Raw genomic sequence first — 16,592 nt, forward strand, 5'->3', positions numbered from 1 at the left:
AAAAAATATGCAATAAGCTTATGATAAAGGTTATGTTTTCATGAATCTGCTTTGTAACTCAAACATCTTGTCAACTATTTTGATAAAAGAGATGTTGAATAAATATTAGAAAAATGAGGAAACAAAATTCGTGCTTCATTTATATTAACACAACTCAGGCTGTAAGCATAAATACTATATAGTTACTGATAAAACCTTTATAGCAAATGCTCTGAGGACTCAGAGAAAGGGGACCACAGTATACTAGTAAACGTCAATGGTAACTACAGCCAACAAATGGCTTACAATGATATTATGTTGAATTACAGATATTGTAACAGACTTTAAAAAAAAAACACTTTTTAATAACATGTACAGTTTATTTCTTGACAAAATTAAAAATTGATTAGCGCATACACGCACCTTTCTCTAGAATGTCCACCAATCAGATTCAACCTAAAGAGACGACAGGCCAATAGCAACCCCCGTTCTTTGTGTGCTTGGTAACTAAGGACAGAGTAACAGAGTTCTCCACAACCGCGTCCACAAAAAAGAGTTCTACCTCTCACGAGGGCTTTCCCTTAGCAACCGTGGATAAACATGAGTTACTACAGCATAAGGTGAGAAAAAAATCTAATGTTGCTCGCCTGCTTTGTTTGTACATCATCTTCTGTTTAGTCGACTGTGGAACGAGGAGCTGAGTCGTGCGGTTACCATTTTGTTTGGAAAACTTAACTGTCGCCCACAACTTTTATTAAAGCAGCATTGCATACAGCCGAGGCTGGGCTGAGGCAGCTAGCTTTAGCTTCTAACGGTAATATGCTAGCTCTATCATACAAAAGCTGGCAATTAAAGACAAATGACTACATGTAATTTGACTTATTGTGACGACCAGTGATGCTGTCCGAATGGCGAACTTACCGAAAGCGTGAAATTGTCGTGACATTACTGCGCAAAATCCATCTAGACATCAGGGACGAGCTAAAAGGATAGAGAAGAGGAGCAAAAAAGAAGGATAAAAAACATGAACCACATGTTGACTGGGTTTTTGTTGGGATGTTTCGCTTTGGAAAAAAATTAATTCGTCGTGGTCTTCGAAAGGATGAATTACTAGAAAAAAAAACAATCACCGAACTCATCTTATGCGATGCATTAACGATTTTGTTAGTTTGTTTGTATTTACATCTTTACGCAATTCTATAATTTCTAAAATTACAACAGATGTATCCATTTGTAGACTAGATTTTGACATTCAATTTCTTATATAACGCATTGTCTGCCCTAAGTGTTTTCTATCTTGTAGCGTAGAAAAACACAATAGATGTGAAGAATCTGAAAATAGAATGGCATTTATCACTTGTTGTTTGATTACAGTGTACACGCTGCTCTGTATTCCATATTTTTGCATCCACGCGGCGTCAAAATGCTACCTCAATGCTCTTACTAGTTTAGATTTGAAGTCAAGTGGGTGAGGAAGAAAGATACAAATCTTTTGGCTGTCATGTCAGAACATGACTTTCTGTAGTCAGTTGTGCGAGTGTGTATGTGTCATAGCATTCATGAAAGCTGTTTTCTATCATTACCACCACCAAATTGATACGAATGCTAAATCAAATAAATGAAGAAACAAGTGAGTAAATCAGTAAGTGTGAATTCACATCAAATTCATCTGAGCATAGTGCACTGTTGTGCTCCCTACAGATGTTTTTATCATGCAAACAGGTCTTGCATTGGGCCCCAGGGTTCATGTGTGTGTTTGTATTCACACAATCAAAGCTACTGTACACAATTTCAAGCATTGCGGTAGAGATCTCCTTTAATTTTCCAGGCAGCTAAAAATCAAAGCTGCCCCCACCCTTTCCTGTTACCAGTCTGAGTTATTTGATTTTTTTTTTTTTTTTTTTTTAAATCAGATTGTGAACAAGGGCCATCACCCAAAGGCTTTCCGTAATGGTAAAACTGCTCATCAGAATGTTGAAAAGGTTAAATCGGTAACAAAAAATGTCCTCCTGAGGTTTGATATGGCTTTCAAACCTGTTCCTGATCAGCACACCAGCTGGGTTGCACATTGCTCTGTAGGCCCTTTTAAAATAGGCTCTTTTTATCGACGCCTCACTAATTAAGTTCTCATTAGTGTTATTGTTATTCTCAGTTGCAACGGTGAACTGCAGATCTTTCCTTTCGTGTTTCACGTAAATCATTTAACAGTAAATCTTGAACATTCACTCCCTCTTTTTCGCATGGTAAAGGCTGAGCTTCTCGGCAGAATTTGCAGTTAAAAATCCCAGAGTGTGTGTGCAGGGATGACACGTGTGAGTAGTGACAGTTTTCATCGCAGCCCTTCGCCTATAGTGTTGCAAAGACTGCTCAGTGGGGGGTGACAACGTTTTTCTTGTGTTTTGTTGCCCTGTTCATTGCCAGGGTAAGTGGCAAAGCTGTCACAAAGAAAAAAACAGTTGCGAAATGGCACATCTGTATTGTAAAACAATTGTAAAAATCCTACTAATATGGCAAAAATCTTCAGCTAATAGGTAATGATAGGCTGCGGTTTTTCAGGGTTGTCTTTGCTGGCATGCAAAGACAGGCCTACCAAGGCTCTCTTATAGTGGAGTGTTTCACTTCCTATGATTCAGCGAAAACACAAATTACCTTGGTTTCCAAGGAAGTTAGTGAATAACTCGGATGCTTTTTCAAAGGATTATTTATCATCTTCTTACTCAACACGTCTCCATAGTTCAAACACGTAGCTGACGGACGGTGTTTTACGGACCTTTCTCCTTGACCCCACTTATTGAAATGAAGTCCTCTTAGTTGGACGTTGCAGCTCCATTGTTATAAATCAAATGTGGGTTTATTTTATTTTTTAATTTTTCTGGCATACTGTCCATTGGATGGTGGTCTATCTCAGCGACTGAAAGCATACCTTGTGGTTGAATGGTTTTTCATAGAATTCCAAATACGTATGCTTTGAGTTTTAAGGAGCATTTCTGGGATTTGTCACATAGGGGTTTTTCCCATGTTGAGTTCTACGGAACAGAGTTCCAGATACCGCTGAGTGTCCATGAGGAATCGGTGCTCCAGGAGTGCGTTTCCAACGAGCAGCGCGAGTAGTCAGCAGGGAAAGCAAAGTCTAATCGTAGGAGAGTCGTAAGTGGAATGTTTTGCCTGGTTTCCCCATGGGAAGGTATTATTATCAACACTTACAGCTTATTTCCATCATTAGTTTTGAGTTCAGTAATTACTCCCTGTGGTGACTGATTCCCCCACTTATCATCAGCTGACTTGTATACCATTTTACTGCTGTTGCTCAGGACAAACATGCATAATCCTCGTTTTTCTTGATGATTTTTTTTTTCTCTCTCTCACTTTTTCAAATAGGCACCAAAAAACAAATGAAAGCCTCTTGTCTCCTAGCAACTAGATCAAGGTCCTCACATTGTGCCTGTTTATAATAAGGGGGATCTATAGGTTTTGTTTAATTAAGTTACCTTTTAAACATTTTTTTTTTTCCATAACTGACAGACGGGAGGAAATGACTCATTTGCAGACAATCAAGCTCAGAGTAATCCAGTAATGTTGACTGGGCATTAGTATATGGAAGACATTTGGACTATTTAAAGCTCAATAAATTCCCTCTATTGTATGTGTTAGAGATGTGGTTTGATTATGTCCTGTGTGATCTTATGAGTCAGTGGAAATGAGCTGCTACTGATTGCATAAACTTACTGGAGGGTAGTTGCGCAGTAGCATATGGGACGTTATGTGATAAGAACTACTCTAACTAACATTTCAACCCACAGTAAAAAAGAGCGACTTCATATTCAAAACAAATGGGCTCAAATAGCTTTCTTCTGTGTTCATTACGTCATCCTGCTTTAAGAACTTTACTGACGTTTTTAGAACATTCAGACTTTCTCTTCCTTCATTCTTGGCTGATCTTTGCGATAAGCTGGCATTTAGGGCTGTCGCTTTCATACCTGTTTTTTTTTTCTTTTTTCTCTTTTGCTGGATCCCTGTGCGTTGCCTGAAGTGTGAAGTCATGGTAACAGCACAAGCCTCACCACCTGAGCCTACCTCAGCACCTCAGCGCTGGGGAGCTGTCACTCCCATGGGTAGGACATAGTGTAGGTACTCTTTCACAGTTTCATTTAGCAGAGATCTTGGAGCCTCCTGGTTCTCTCTGTCGAGCTGGACTGCACTGAAACGTGGACCACAAGCGCGAATGAAGGTTTTTGTTTTATTGTGGGAGATACTTGGAGTAGCGCTCCTGCATTTGCAGCCATGGACACTGTAAAGAGTGAGGGATCTCAGCCTGTCTACAGTCGCTGGTCATACAGGTAGCTGCGCACATACATATGTCACACGCTTTGAGAAAAGGGATTATTTTGTACCATTTCATATGCTCACACTGCAGAACTGGCTCCTGTAAAAAGCATTCTGACGGATCTTTGCTATTGCTATTTTCAGAATACAGTTTTTAGAATACAGTGTGCAGAGTGGGCTTTGGCAATTCTGAGACGAGTGTTACCATAATGTTTCTTCCAGTCATTGCCTAATCCTTCAGGCCAGATGACTGTCCGGAAAAAACAGAATGACCTGCAGTCAAACTGTGCCTCTTGCTCATGTTTCCACCACCTTGTCGTTACTTATTCAGAACATCAGGCTGTGACTGTGTTTGCTGTAACCAGAGTCGGTGATTTGTGTCTATCTGGTCTTTTTTTTTTTCTTCCTTTGTGTGGGTATGTGTGTGTGCTGTTGATGCTGGATTGGAACACCCATGTTACTAAGGATGTGCTGAGAAACTCACCCAGCTGATTACTGAAATAGATAGAATGATTGTGACTGTGAGATTCATCCCCTTAGCTTTTTTATTTAATCTTCTTTGTTAAGGCTTGGCAAGAGGTTATCTGATATTTGTCTATTGCCATTTGATATTATCTCTTTACTTTCTCAATTAGGAATGATATTTGCATTATTTTTGACTTCCATTTTACACATTGTCACAGTTTTTAATATATATGGGGTTTTAACGAGAGCGGGCAACTGGCCACAACTGACAATTGTTGCACTTTAGAACCTGCATTAAAGAGCTGTTCACATAACTATGGCAGAAGAGAGTTTCATCAAAAGTATGCAGTACTTTTTGACCCAGGAACAATTTCTGTGGTTGTGGTTGTTATTTTTTTTTTATGATGACACAAAGACCCATGAAGATCCAGCAAATAGGCCTTATTGATTTCTGACTGAGAGAGTTTTTCTGCACTCTCAGAGCAGCAGCTCAGTGTGTTTGTGCTGAGACACCTTGAACAAACATCGATCAGCGAGGCGGACAGAGCGAAGCTGCACTTCAGTCGTACTCGGACAAACTCTGAGCCTTCGCAGAGCTTTCCAGAGGCACAGTGGGAGTTGTGTGTGGTTTGGCTTGTCCACAAATGCAATCAGTGCCACAAGAACATATCTATTAACTGTTTGTGTGTCGCGTTGTAGCTCCAAGATCTGCAATTTGACAGATTTCTAAACTAATCAGTGGAAAGCTGTTTAGTTTTCTCTGTGATGACAGTTAAAGTGACCACTCCTCTACCAGAGAGCTGTGTTGGCCAAACATTGAAGCCCAACAAATAATGTTCATTTTCATGCTGTTGGTGGGTAGGTACTTGTTTTTAGCTAGATTTTTCTCTGTGGGGATTAAAATATTTAATCTCACCAGCCCCCTTTTTTTTAGCCTGGATCCTTTCCAAATTGGTAATTGAAATGCCTGCAGCAGGAATTAAGTTGGACTCTTCAGAGAGGTACTCTTCATACACTCGCAGAGATCTAATGCTCTGTAATTAACATTTGATTATTCATATTGCATCCAACATTTCCAGAGTTCTACATATTATAGTGCACATGTTATGGCTCACATAGACGTCTGAGTAGATGGTGAGACTTTTGATCAGCTGTTCCACACGTCTCAGCAGTCCAGCCCTGGGAGTCTGTGAATCTTTGCAGCTCCGTACTAAAGGCCTCCGATTATCGTGAAGCACAGGACGTGGCCAGAGGTTTTTAATCAATGCGGGTGGAGGTGTGCCGACGACGGAGGTCTCCATGGTTACTTTGGTGCGACACACAAGAAGAAGGGACAACAGTGGTGTGTCCTCTTGTCACCCAAGCTGTGATGGACTAATGAAACTTTAATCCCTCACAGCTCTGACGTGGCTCCCTCTAACTGTCTTTGCATGTGTGTTATTTTTATCTTTTTGGTGTTTTGCATGTTTGCATTGTCTGCACATGCAGCGCAGTAGCTACAAATAAATCAGTCAAAGCACACGGTGAAGGCTGATGAAGTGTTATTTACATGTTGTTGAATATTTTTTTACTCTGTTCCTGAACTGATGTCATCATTTTACTGTCCATATGTCCTCTTTCCTGACTTTTCTCTGAAGACCCTCCAGCTCTGCCAGTTTCTCCTCGACCTCAACATCAAGGTAAACGGCAACAAATCTTTCACAAATGTCAGGGGAATCGCCCAAAGATTTAAACTGCTAAACTGTTTTAAGTGAGAATGATTAGAAATACAGAATAGCAATGGAAAAGTTTTTGACCAGAATGAAAACATCAACATGGATTAAAATGTCAGAAAACATTTTAAGATCGCACTTTATAGTTTCGCAGAGTCCAAAGTAACATTTTCTGTCTTGCGTTCTCTGACTGAAAGGGTAAACATTAACTGAGAAAACTCTTCTTTTTAAATGAACAAATGACAAAGTATAATATGTAGGAGCTATTGAACATTTACTCTGATTTTTTTAATTTTATTTATTTTTTTTTTTTCACGGTCACCAGCCTTAAAACACCACTGTGATGGCTTGCTAATGACTTTAGTCCCAGGTCTTTAACCCAACTATTTCCCCACCGACCCAAATGACATTTTCTCATGTGTAGTTAAGAAGTCACTCTCTGTTCTCCCGCCCTCCTCTCTGTCATCAGCACCTGTTCTCAGGTGCCATAATGGCCCCCCAGGAGGCCCCATCTGCTTTCCAATACCAGCAGTAAGGGATACTTAATGAAGGACTCATCAGCGATAATATGTCACTGTGGTGCAAGATCACGATTCACGCCTGTACTGGCTGTTAGTCTACATATGATTGATGATTGCTGATGATGATTGTAACACTTCAACAAGACCAAACAAGCCTTGTGTGCTGTCTTTGTGTCTTGGGCATTCAGAAGCAGTCTTTTAGAATCCAAAAGTCATGCATGGCATGTACAATCTACAGCTGCAGAAAGGATTCGAGAGTGACTGACGGAGATGAAAATAGGGTGTGAGGATGAGCGAGCGAGATATCTGATAAGCTCACCTAATGCTGAGAAAGGCAGCTCGATTTGAATACTCGTCACCCCGTAGCCTTAATCCGCCTGTGATTAAAAGTCATTTAAGTCAAGTTGAACATGTCATATTTTAAGATTTACTCAACAGGAAAAGATAAAAGAGAAATGAAAGTCGGTGCATGTTACATCACAGACAGTGTTTGACGGAGAGATAGAAGTGGAGCTTCTGTCGGTCTCTGAGTCAGACTTGACAGTGGTGACTCTTTCTGTTGTCCTGCCGTCTCCTCACTGTAGCTAAGCAACCTGGGCTCAGCCCCTTCAGAAAGGTGTCCAAGGTAAATGCACAGAAGCACCAATACTACAAGGCTTCCTGTCAGACAGCATTGTTTACTGTCACTTGTTTCCTTTCTCTTTCTTTCGCAAATTCACAATCCTAGACTTTAATTTTATAAGATTTTATTGTACTCGTTTCTTCACATTAAAGGCTGGGATTATTTATGTTTCATGGAAGCCGATACAGGACACAAACTCTTAAATGTCCCATGAAAATGTAACCGATCTGCTTCTCCTCTGCAGTGGCATTGAAGATGACAGCGCCAGTCTTATGCAACAGAAGCTGGAAAAACAGGTGGGAGATTGACCGTCATTCTAAATTTAAACAGCACAGAATCATTTAATTAATTTTACAAATCACACTTTTGTTGACTTGTGTTGTCTTACAATCTTGGAGTGTGTTTAAGACGTGGGATTTTTTTTTTTTTTCTATGTCAAATGTAAAGCTACCGTAATCAGGACATAGCATTGTTTCTGTGCCAGCCAATCACATTGACATAGCCCATCCACTGTCACACAGGTGTTCCCTTTTAATCCTTCCCTCTTGAGTCACTGTAAGGCCCTTCATCCCAAACCTTCCTGTGGAGCTGCGGAGCAGAGCTGTGATTTAAGCTGAAATCTGCGCTCCACAATCTCTCACATTGGGGAAGAAGGAAGGCAGGTGGTGCTGAGTTCAAAGGGAGAGGAGAATTTAGTGTGAGACGCCTGACTGTGTGTGTGTGTGTGTGTGTCCCATGGTTCCACTGACTTGTGCCGCATACTTTCAGCTGAGTCCAAACAGCCTCTCTGCAGAGTCGTGTCTTCTTATGTAACTCGTGAGGACAAACTCTGCTTTACGGGGTCAGGCACAGGCGACGAGGAATTCACGTATGAAATATGCAAAACAGTTCAATCTATTTATTATTGTGCTACTACTGAAATTGGTGTTTCCCACACCTTTTTTTAAATAGACAAAAGTACCAGGGGCTCCGTGACTACGTCTCCCTCAGAGAACACCTCCCAGCCTCTTTCTCATTCTCCCTTTCTCTCCCCCTATGTCTCTCTCCTGCTCGAGTGTTAATGACTGCTCATTCAGTTAGCAACGGTGACTGCACACACACACAAACACACTCACTCTGAGCGCGACCTTTTTCTGTCAGAGGACCACGTTAATGCAGTGGAGACGGTCAGTTTATCGATTCTCAGTCTGAGCTGCGGAGGAGACATAAGGGACACAGAGACGGCGTCTTGCCCAGCAGGAGAGCCGTCTGTTCGAGAAGCTCGTGTCTTCTAACCTCTGGAGAAACGTGTTGTTTGTGTTGTAGAGGAATGCTAAACTGAGCCCAAACTTTTTCATGATTACCATGGAACGGGTTTGTACCCTCTAATATGTTTTCTCTTTTGTTTACATATATATAGGTGTGGATAACAGCTTGTTTAAATGATACAGACTCTTGTTAAACTAGACTGAGAGTTTTTCAGTCAGTGTGTTGGCAGCAGGAATGTCTCTTCATAGTATGACCTCTTTACATTTTTATCAAGGAATTACGACCCTGACGAAATTCTTTGAAAGGATACATAAGAAGAAGAAATTCAGATTCAGAGACTTTCCTCCACTTGTAGCCCGTGTTTTGGCTAACGCAGGAAGAGATGGAGAACGCCTCAATGAAGTCACATCCTGATCTGTAAATGCCAAGTTCTCAGCCTTAACGCAAATACAATGGATCGTCTTAAAATAGCTCATCGGAAGACAAAGCAAGATGTTAGTTCTGTCTTAGAGTTAATTGCATTTTCGTTAAAAAAAAAACTAAACTTTTGTCATTAAGTCATCAGTCTTAAAACTTGATAAAATGCACAACTGTACCTCCAGTGTGCAGCTTGTAGTCAGGCGCTTTATTTATATTAATTTGTTGCTTAAATTTGGCGCACAGTCCTGATCTTATGCTGATCTGACAACAAATCAAGGCACATTTAAGAGCTCCCGGACTTTTCAAACACTTGACCGTAGAATAAAGCGTATTTTAAATGTTCCTCGTCGACTGTTTCCTAACAGTTATCGATGCCTGTAAGGAGTATGAGCGTGTCGTAGTAGCAGATGTTACCGTCGCCGTACAGACAGCCACAAACAGTGACACAGATGTCCTAGAATTTTCTCAGAGTTCGCAAAGTGACGGATGAGTTATGAAAGCTTTTTAGTTGGGCAAATGGGAGACGAGGCCTCCTGGTCTCTTCCAGCTCACCAAACAGCATCACTTAACGGGACTTGTTGTTGTGCATTTGGCAGACTAATTAATGCGCTTGCATAATCCATCGGCTGCTCTGACCACACTTGGGTTTTTTTTTTGGGGGGGGGTTAGTGCATACAACATGTCCGCAGTGAATTTTCTGGAGCACAATAACACAATGCATTAAACAACACGACTAAAATGAGGCCAGTTCTATGAATTCGTCAGGCTCAAATACCAGTTTGCCAAAAACAATCTTGTTGATGATGAATTCTGAGTGGCTCACAGCTTGATCCGAAACCTTATGAAAGGATTCGAGCCATTCTTAAGTGTCAACATAAAACTAAATGAGAATCTTTTATTATTTTAGCCATTTGTTGTGTATATTAATATATTCTCTTGTGTGCAAGTCATTTTTTTCCATCACTTGGACTTAGATGACGAATTACTTGATTCCTTGAGTTTTATTGTCATTTGCCAATCTATTTAACCCATTTAATCCATTACGACTCAAGCTTTTTAGGATATTTTTTACAAATTGCCCATACCACAATTAAAGTGTTTTGAATTGACTTGAATTTGTTAAAAAAAACAAACTGGAAAACTTAACAAATTCCACTGAAACCCTCAATATCCCAGCCACTGAAGTCAGTCAACACATGAAATAAAACAGGTTAAACCTGCAGCTTTTATGGTAATGTACTGACTTTTCACATATGTCATCTGAAATGTGCTTTAGGCATCAGGCTGGAGTTGATTTTGTCTTATTTTTTTTTGTTAATTGTCCAGGCTATTTGAAATGTCCTGAGACACAGGTTGCATCTCATCATGCATACTAATCTAACTGCTCGTGGCTTCTTCTTGTTTTCCACCATCATTTAATTTATGTATTTCATATGTCTACAAAGTGGTTTTCCATTCTGAGGCACATGTTTTGAAGCTCCGTGCCGCCTGTGTTCACAGAGAGCACTGCTGGAACAGAAGCAGAGGAGGAAACGTCAGGAGCCCCTGATGGTCCAACCCAACACAGAGGCTCGGCCCCGCCGATCCAGGACACGACGTGGCGAGGAACAGGCCCCACTGGTGGAGTCTCATCTCAGCATCACCAACGATGTCATCATGGACGGTACGGAAAACTGCATAATAATCATATATTTTTGAACTGAAAGCCTCATTTCACAAGGCTCTGGAACACAATAAAAGCACACAGACAAAGGCAGGCTTTTATTTCTAGTTTTAGGCAGTAAAAAGGTAGTCTTATTGATCCATTATATAATTTTCAGTTTTCCCTCTTCATTAGTGTGGATTTTCACTGTAATTTCAATGAAGCCACAGTCTGTACAGACTGAAAGGCAAGAATGCTACGTTTCCCATATATGGAAAAAGGCTTAATGGAACCTCCTAAAGGAACTTGCTATGCAAGTTTCCAGGTAAGTCTTTAGCTTATTTAAGTGCTTTTGTTTGTCAGCCAGCATGAGGACTCGGGTCCAGCAGAATTGCCATGCAGACAAGCAGTTCCTTGTAAGAAGCTCGTTGTAAGGAAAATTAACAGCTGAGGCACCAGCTAATTACTTTCCCCTGTTGTAGGTATTGATGGCCCAGCTGCTTTCCTGGGCTCAGACGCCCCTGATCTGGGAATGAAAATCCAAATCCTGTCAGTGAGCCAATCCCAGCCTCAGTCCCCCAAGTCTCATTGCAAGCCTCAGTCTCAGCCCCAGTCGCCCGCTGCTGACGAGAGCGAGAGAGACGGAGACACCGAGACCCTGCTGGAGCCAAAGACGAATATCCACGAGATGTTGCAGAAACAAGGTGAGTTCTCTCCAAGCCCTCCGCCAGAAGCCAATCCTTTACTGTCTTACAAATAAAACTAATTTTCTAAACCATTTGGACTTTTATTCGGTGCTTATGGAATATAACCTACGGCTTGATGTAACACCCGCTGTGGCTTTGTTGCTTGGCCCACATATTAACTTACCATGACATTGTCTCTGTGAAATCTCTCTTAAGTGATTTATATTTTAAAAACAGCGGCAACAATGTTCTCCATCCTGCCAGCTTTTGCTAATTCTCAGTATTTGTTACATTCTCAGTATTTTTTAGGCAACAGTTCAGTGTGGAGAGTGATAATGAAATAAAGTGCATGTGCGTGAAAATGGAAAAGATTGCAGAATGAGAAGAAATGGAGGCCAGTGAATGGTGGCAGAGTGAGAAATGGGAACATTTTTAACAGTACTCTCAGGTGCCTGCAAATGTAGAGCAAAAACAGCCCAAATTTTGTTTATCATATCTTTGGGGAATGCTACAACAATGCAAGGCCTCGTTGTTCACGTCAGCCCGGTGTAGTGTAGAAATATGTTCCCTGGACTGAAGCAGGCCCGTCCTCACATATTTCCCCAGCTCCAAAGGGCACCAAAGAAATGGGAATTTTGAGGCGCACCCATGTTTGATGAACTTGTCCGTATCAATCCAGATTAAAGTGATCAATTTATCTTCAAAACATAATATTCTTGACATCTTACGATAATTGCATCCACATTTGTCTGTTTGTTTTTGCTTGGTAGATCATTTGTTACCCGCCTTTGCCATTTCCTGATGGGTGATTTTAAAAGCCACCGGTTTTCCACCCTCTAATCTGCCCAGGAAATGGTTGTCCAGCCAAACCGAGTTTAAGAAGGGGAGGGTTTTTTTTTTTATTTTGTAATATGCCAAGCAGGGAATAGGCTTTACCAGCACTGAACCAGAAAGCTCATCATCAATTAATGTGTTTTAGCCTCAAACTACATTATTATCATGTATATTTTTGATTGAGCGTTCAGTTTACAAGTTTTATTTGTAGTTTTAACTTAAATTGTGATTGTAACTTGTTACAATCACAATTTCCCCATTGCCTAAGATGCTTCCACAACAGTGGACCACTGCTGTCCTCTGGCATGGAATAAAGTGGGCTGTAATTGCAGCCAAAAGCAACATCCTGGCTGATGAATGCAATTATCAACGAAGACACGGATTTCTCAAGCAGTCCAGACCAGCTTCAGTCTGCTGGAGTCACTTGATATCTGCTCGAGTGCGTGGCTCAGGGATATCAGCCAGGGTGAAGTCTGTTGTGCTCAACAATTTATAGGGTGAGAACAAAGTGAAGCTGAGCAGTCTTGATGTTTCTTTGCTTCAAATCATTCTTGAAAAGCATCAAATTGACCAAAATGTAACCCTTTTTATATAATTCTCTTCTCACTTTTTTTTTTTTTTTGCATTCCCGCAATACCAGACCCCCCCCCCCCCCCCCCCCCCACCCTTCCTTCCCCAAATGTTCCAGAGAATTACGCTTCAGTTGTTTCCTAAGTATTGCATCACTTCTTAAGTAAGCTGTTGTCTTATAGCAAAGACTCTAAAAAGAAGTGAAATCCACCGGAGGGACAACGTTGAAGCAAAACTTAAGGATATTCTAGGATGAATAAAATCTCTGTAATGTTCTTTTTGTAGTGGCAGATCTACACAGAGCCTCAGGCCATTTCCCTTATCCGCCTTGTGCGAACGAGCCTCCCAGTAGGATGAATCGTAAAGGCCTAAATTGCATCATTAACACTTCGCGCCGTCTCCTTCGTTAGGTCTGTGTGGAAGTATGAACTTTGATGAGGTCAGCGAGCACGAGGAAGATGGGGAGGAAGAACGGACACGCTCTCAGTCGTCTCATACAGACACAACCAGGCCTGCTTCAGCTGCTAGTGGCAAGGACATCCCAGTGAGTAGCTCAGTAACTTCGCCCACCACTTCCGCATTCTGTGACAGTTCAACCACAGAAGTTAGAGTCTAAAAGGCAGTCATCTAACCAAAATTCACAGACTGTGTTAATTCTACTCAGGAGGTGGTTATCCCAGGATCACCTACAGCCGAAAGCTTACTAGCAGATATTGCTAATCTGGAGGAGTTTGTGTTGCGTCCTGCACCCCAAGGCGTCACTGTGAAATGTCGCATCACCCGAGATAAGAAGGGTATGGACCGCGGCCTCTACCCCACCTACTTCATGCATATGGAAAGAGAGGATGGCAAGAGGGTGAGTCCTGAGCCTTAAAGTCAAGAATAGGACTTGTTTTAGTAAATATCTCTCTGTTCCTTGTTGCAAAGACCTCAATAATTTAATGTTTTGATTCTGAATCCCAAACCTCACCTTTTTATTATCTTTCTTTTCAGGTGTTCTTGCTGGCAGGAAGAAAGAGAAAGAAGAGTAAAACCTCCAACTACCTTATTTCAGTGGATGCCACCGATCTGTCGAGGGAGGGAGAGAGCTTTATAGGTAAACTAAGGTAAACCCACGCTCCTCTTACATTCAGATTTAAACATTTAGCAGACGCTTTTATCTTACAAGTGGGGAACAAGATTCAAGCTTCCGTGCAGCAGGAGGGTCAAGTCTTTACAGCGGGTGTGTTGGGATGGCTGCACGAGATCATGTTCCTGAGAGGAAGACAGAAGTCGAGAAGGAGCATAAGCCTCGATGGCTGGGTGCAGACACCACAGTCACTCCGTAGGAAAGCAGTAGTGACTTTCAGTAGATCTGGGCAGCACTGGTTAGCCAGAGAAGTTCAGTAAGTCATGAAGTTGGACAGACCTAACGTAATCAGAGAAGGACAGCTGGTTTGGTGTGGGATGGAGTGATTTTCTAGAGACTTGAGAACCAAATCCACACGTTGCTCCATCCCTCAACAGACCGGTTTATTTCCTGTTTGTAAAGGCCAGCTTCAAGAATATCAAAGTCAGCCCTTTTGTTTCTGCCGTTCTCCACGACTTGGGTTAGTGCTGCCTGCAGTTTTGAAAACATGAAAGCACGCAAACATGTAAACAGCAGTGTGTTTCCTATCAGGTCCAACCTCATGGGCACCAAATTCACAGTGTACGACAGTGGCACCAATCCCTGCAAAAATCCCGGGACTCTGCTGGAAGAAAGCGACACACGACAGGAGCTGGCTGCCATCTGCTATGTGAGCACAACACAAAAGTCTTTGATTGTACTTTTTCCCCTTTTAAAATCCAAGTGAAATTGTCACCATCTTTGCACCTTTTTGGCAGGAAACCAACGTGCTGGGGTTTAAAGGACCACGGAAAATGACTGTAATCATCCCCAGCATGAGCATGACCTTTGAGAGAGTCCCTGTAAGGCCTCCGAATGTAAGTCTGTCTCTAATGGAATCATGCAGAGGTTGACATCCTCGTGTTCTTATCGTGGGATTGCTTCAACTTCATTGAAAGATGTTTTACACATTTTAAAAAAAGTACTCGATGTGGACTTTGATTCACTCGACACAAACCTGAACGTCTTCATTTTGCAGGAGCAGGAGAGTCTGCTGAACAGGTGGCAGAATCATTCACTGGACAACCTGATTGAGTTGCACAACAAGGCCCCGGTGTGGAACGACGACACCCAGTCCTACGTGCTGAATTTCCACGGCCGCGTAACTCAAGCGTCTGTGAAAAACTTTCAAATAGTCCATGACAATGACCGTAAGTGCCTCTTCCTCACCGTATCTTTTGCTTTTCTTTCTGCAGTTTTGGCGAATATTGATTCATCTTAACATGAACCTACAGAGTTTAGTGCTTTTCATCCTTTTGGCTGACTCTGTTTCTTGTGACCGCAGCCGACTACATTGTCATGCAGTTCGGTCGAGTGGCTGAAGACATCTTCACGCTGGACTACAACTATCCCATGTGTGCTCTTCAAGCCTTTGCCATCGGCCTGTCGAGCTTTGACAGCAAGTTGGCCTGTGAGTAGAAGAAGGTGCACCGCTGGCAGCCCTCGGCTCTCGGTTCCCTTTCCTGGTTTTCCCCGTACTCGGCCCGTTTCAACAGGAGTCGTTTTCACACGAGTTCACCCACCTGTGTGCAGTATATCGTAATTGTAAAAAAAAAAGCGTCCATTTTTAAAAGGGAAAAAGCAAAACTCTCAGCTCAACAGCTGCTGTCAGGATGCTGTCAGGACCGATGACACGTCCGTGACCTCGTTTGAAGATGTGATGTGTGAATTTCTCTCCAGCGTCCTCTGATGCCTGTAGGTTTGATTTTACTCTGTGTTTTTGGTGACGCAATTCAGCTCCAAGCATAAAGCCATTTTGAATTACGTAACAACATGGCTTTTCCTCTGGCTCCATCTGCAGACCGAACCAATTTTTTCTTTAATTTGAAGATAAAAGACTGGAAGATCTTTTTATTTTTCACCTGCTTACCAGTGTGTTGTGGCCATTTTTATCTTATTACTTATTACTGTCCTGCCACTCGTCATTTATCCTCAGTGCAGGGTGTGTGTGTGTATGGGGGGGGGGGGGGGTGTTGGGTTATGTTTAAGAGCAGTGTTTTTGTTTGTTTGACTCAAGTCATTTTTTTTTCTTGAGGCTGTGATGATACTCTGTCTTAATAAGTTGGATTATCACACAAAAGAAAGCAGAATTGCACATCTTAAGAGGAAGCGCACACATGCTGTATATAAAAACAATGTAAAGCCTTCTTATGTACAACTCTTTAAACAATATTAAATATTATGTCGCTTCAGTTTTTAAAGTAACGGATGGAACTGACGGACTGCAACACTAAGGACTTTTTATATTTCTTTGGCACACAGACGCAGGAATCATCCCAGGCTTTGATTTTAAGGAAACTAACCTAAAAAAATCTGTTGTCTTCAGTGAGTATTCGTTTAATGAGCTGTGAGGGATTTTTCCATCCTTATTTTTTTCTGTCTTGAAATGATTTCTGTCTTGACACGTCACCTCTATTTCTTCC

The 16,592-nt window shown here is 41.7% G+C and overlaps 1 protein-coding gene across 3 annotated transcripts; it reads left to right on the forward strand.

Annotated features, from left to right (window-relative positions):
- The first annotated feature begins 492 nt into the window (after positions 1-492).
- tulp3 (TUB like protein 3) lies at positions 493-16,065 on the forward strand. 3 transcript variants are annotated; one of them, XM_072377894.1, is made up of 12 exons: positions 493-599; positions 6,405-6,446; positions 7,867-7,918; positions 10,791-10,953; positions 11,415-11,636; positions 13,433-13,566; positions 13,687-13,878; positions 14,016-14,128; positions 14,683-14,800; positions 14,889-14,987; positions 15,149-15,320; positions 15,455-16,065. In XM_072377894.1, exons 1-12 carry the CDS (start codon positions 580-582, stop codon positions 15,586-15,588), a joined length of 1,461 nt encoding a protein of 486 aa, XP_072233995.1. In that variant the 5' UTR covers positions 493-579; the 3' UTR covers positions 15,589-16,065. The 3 variants fall into 3 exon arrangements, with proteins under 3 accessions (XP_072233995.1, XP_072233994.1, XP_072233996.1); XM_072377893.1 differs by lacking the exon at positions 493-599 and adding an exon at positions 3,915-4,316; XM_072377895.1 differs by lacking the exons at positions 493-599; positions 6,405-6,446; positions 7,867-7,918 and adding an exon at positions 8,542-8,975.
- The last annotated feature ends 527 nt before the right edge of the window (positions 16,066-16,592 follow it).

Source organism: Leuresthes tenuis, unplaced genomic scaffold (genome assembly GCF_036924035.1).
Source record: "Leuresthes tenuis unplaced genomic scaffold, fLeuTen1.0.hap1 SCAF_23, whole genome shotgun sequence".
NCBI classification, from domain to species: domain Eukaryota; kingdom Metazoa; phylum Chordata; class Actinopteri; order Atheriniformes; family Atherinopsidae; genus Leuresthes; species Leuresthes tenuis.

Coding starts and splice junctions, on each gene's coding strand:
- tulp3 (XM_072377893.1), top strand. CDS start 4,261: ATGGACACTGTAAAGAGTGAGGGATCTCAGCCTGTCTACAGTCGCTGG. Junction 13,567..13,686: donor CTAGTGGCAAGGACATCCCA/GTGAGTAGCTCA, acceptor AATTCTACTCAG/GAGGTGGTTATCCCAGGATC. Junction 14,801..14,888: donor AGCTGGCTGCCATCTGCTAT/GTGAGCACAACA, acceptor CCTTTTTGGCAG/GAAACCAACGTGCTGGGGTT.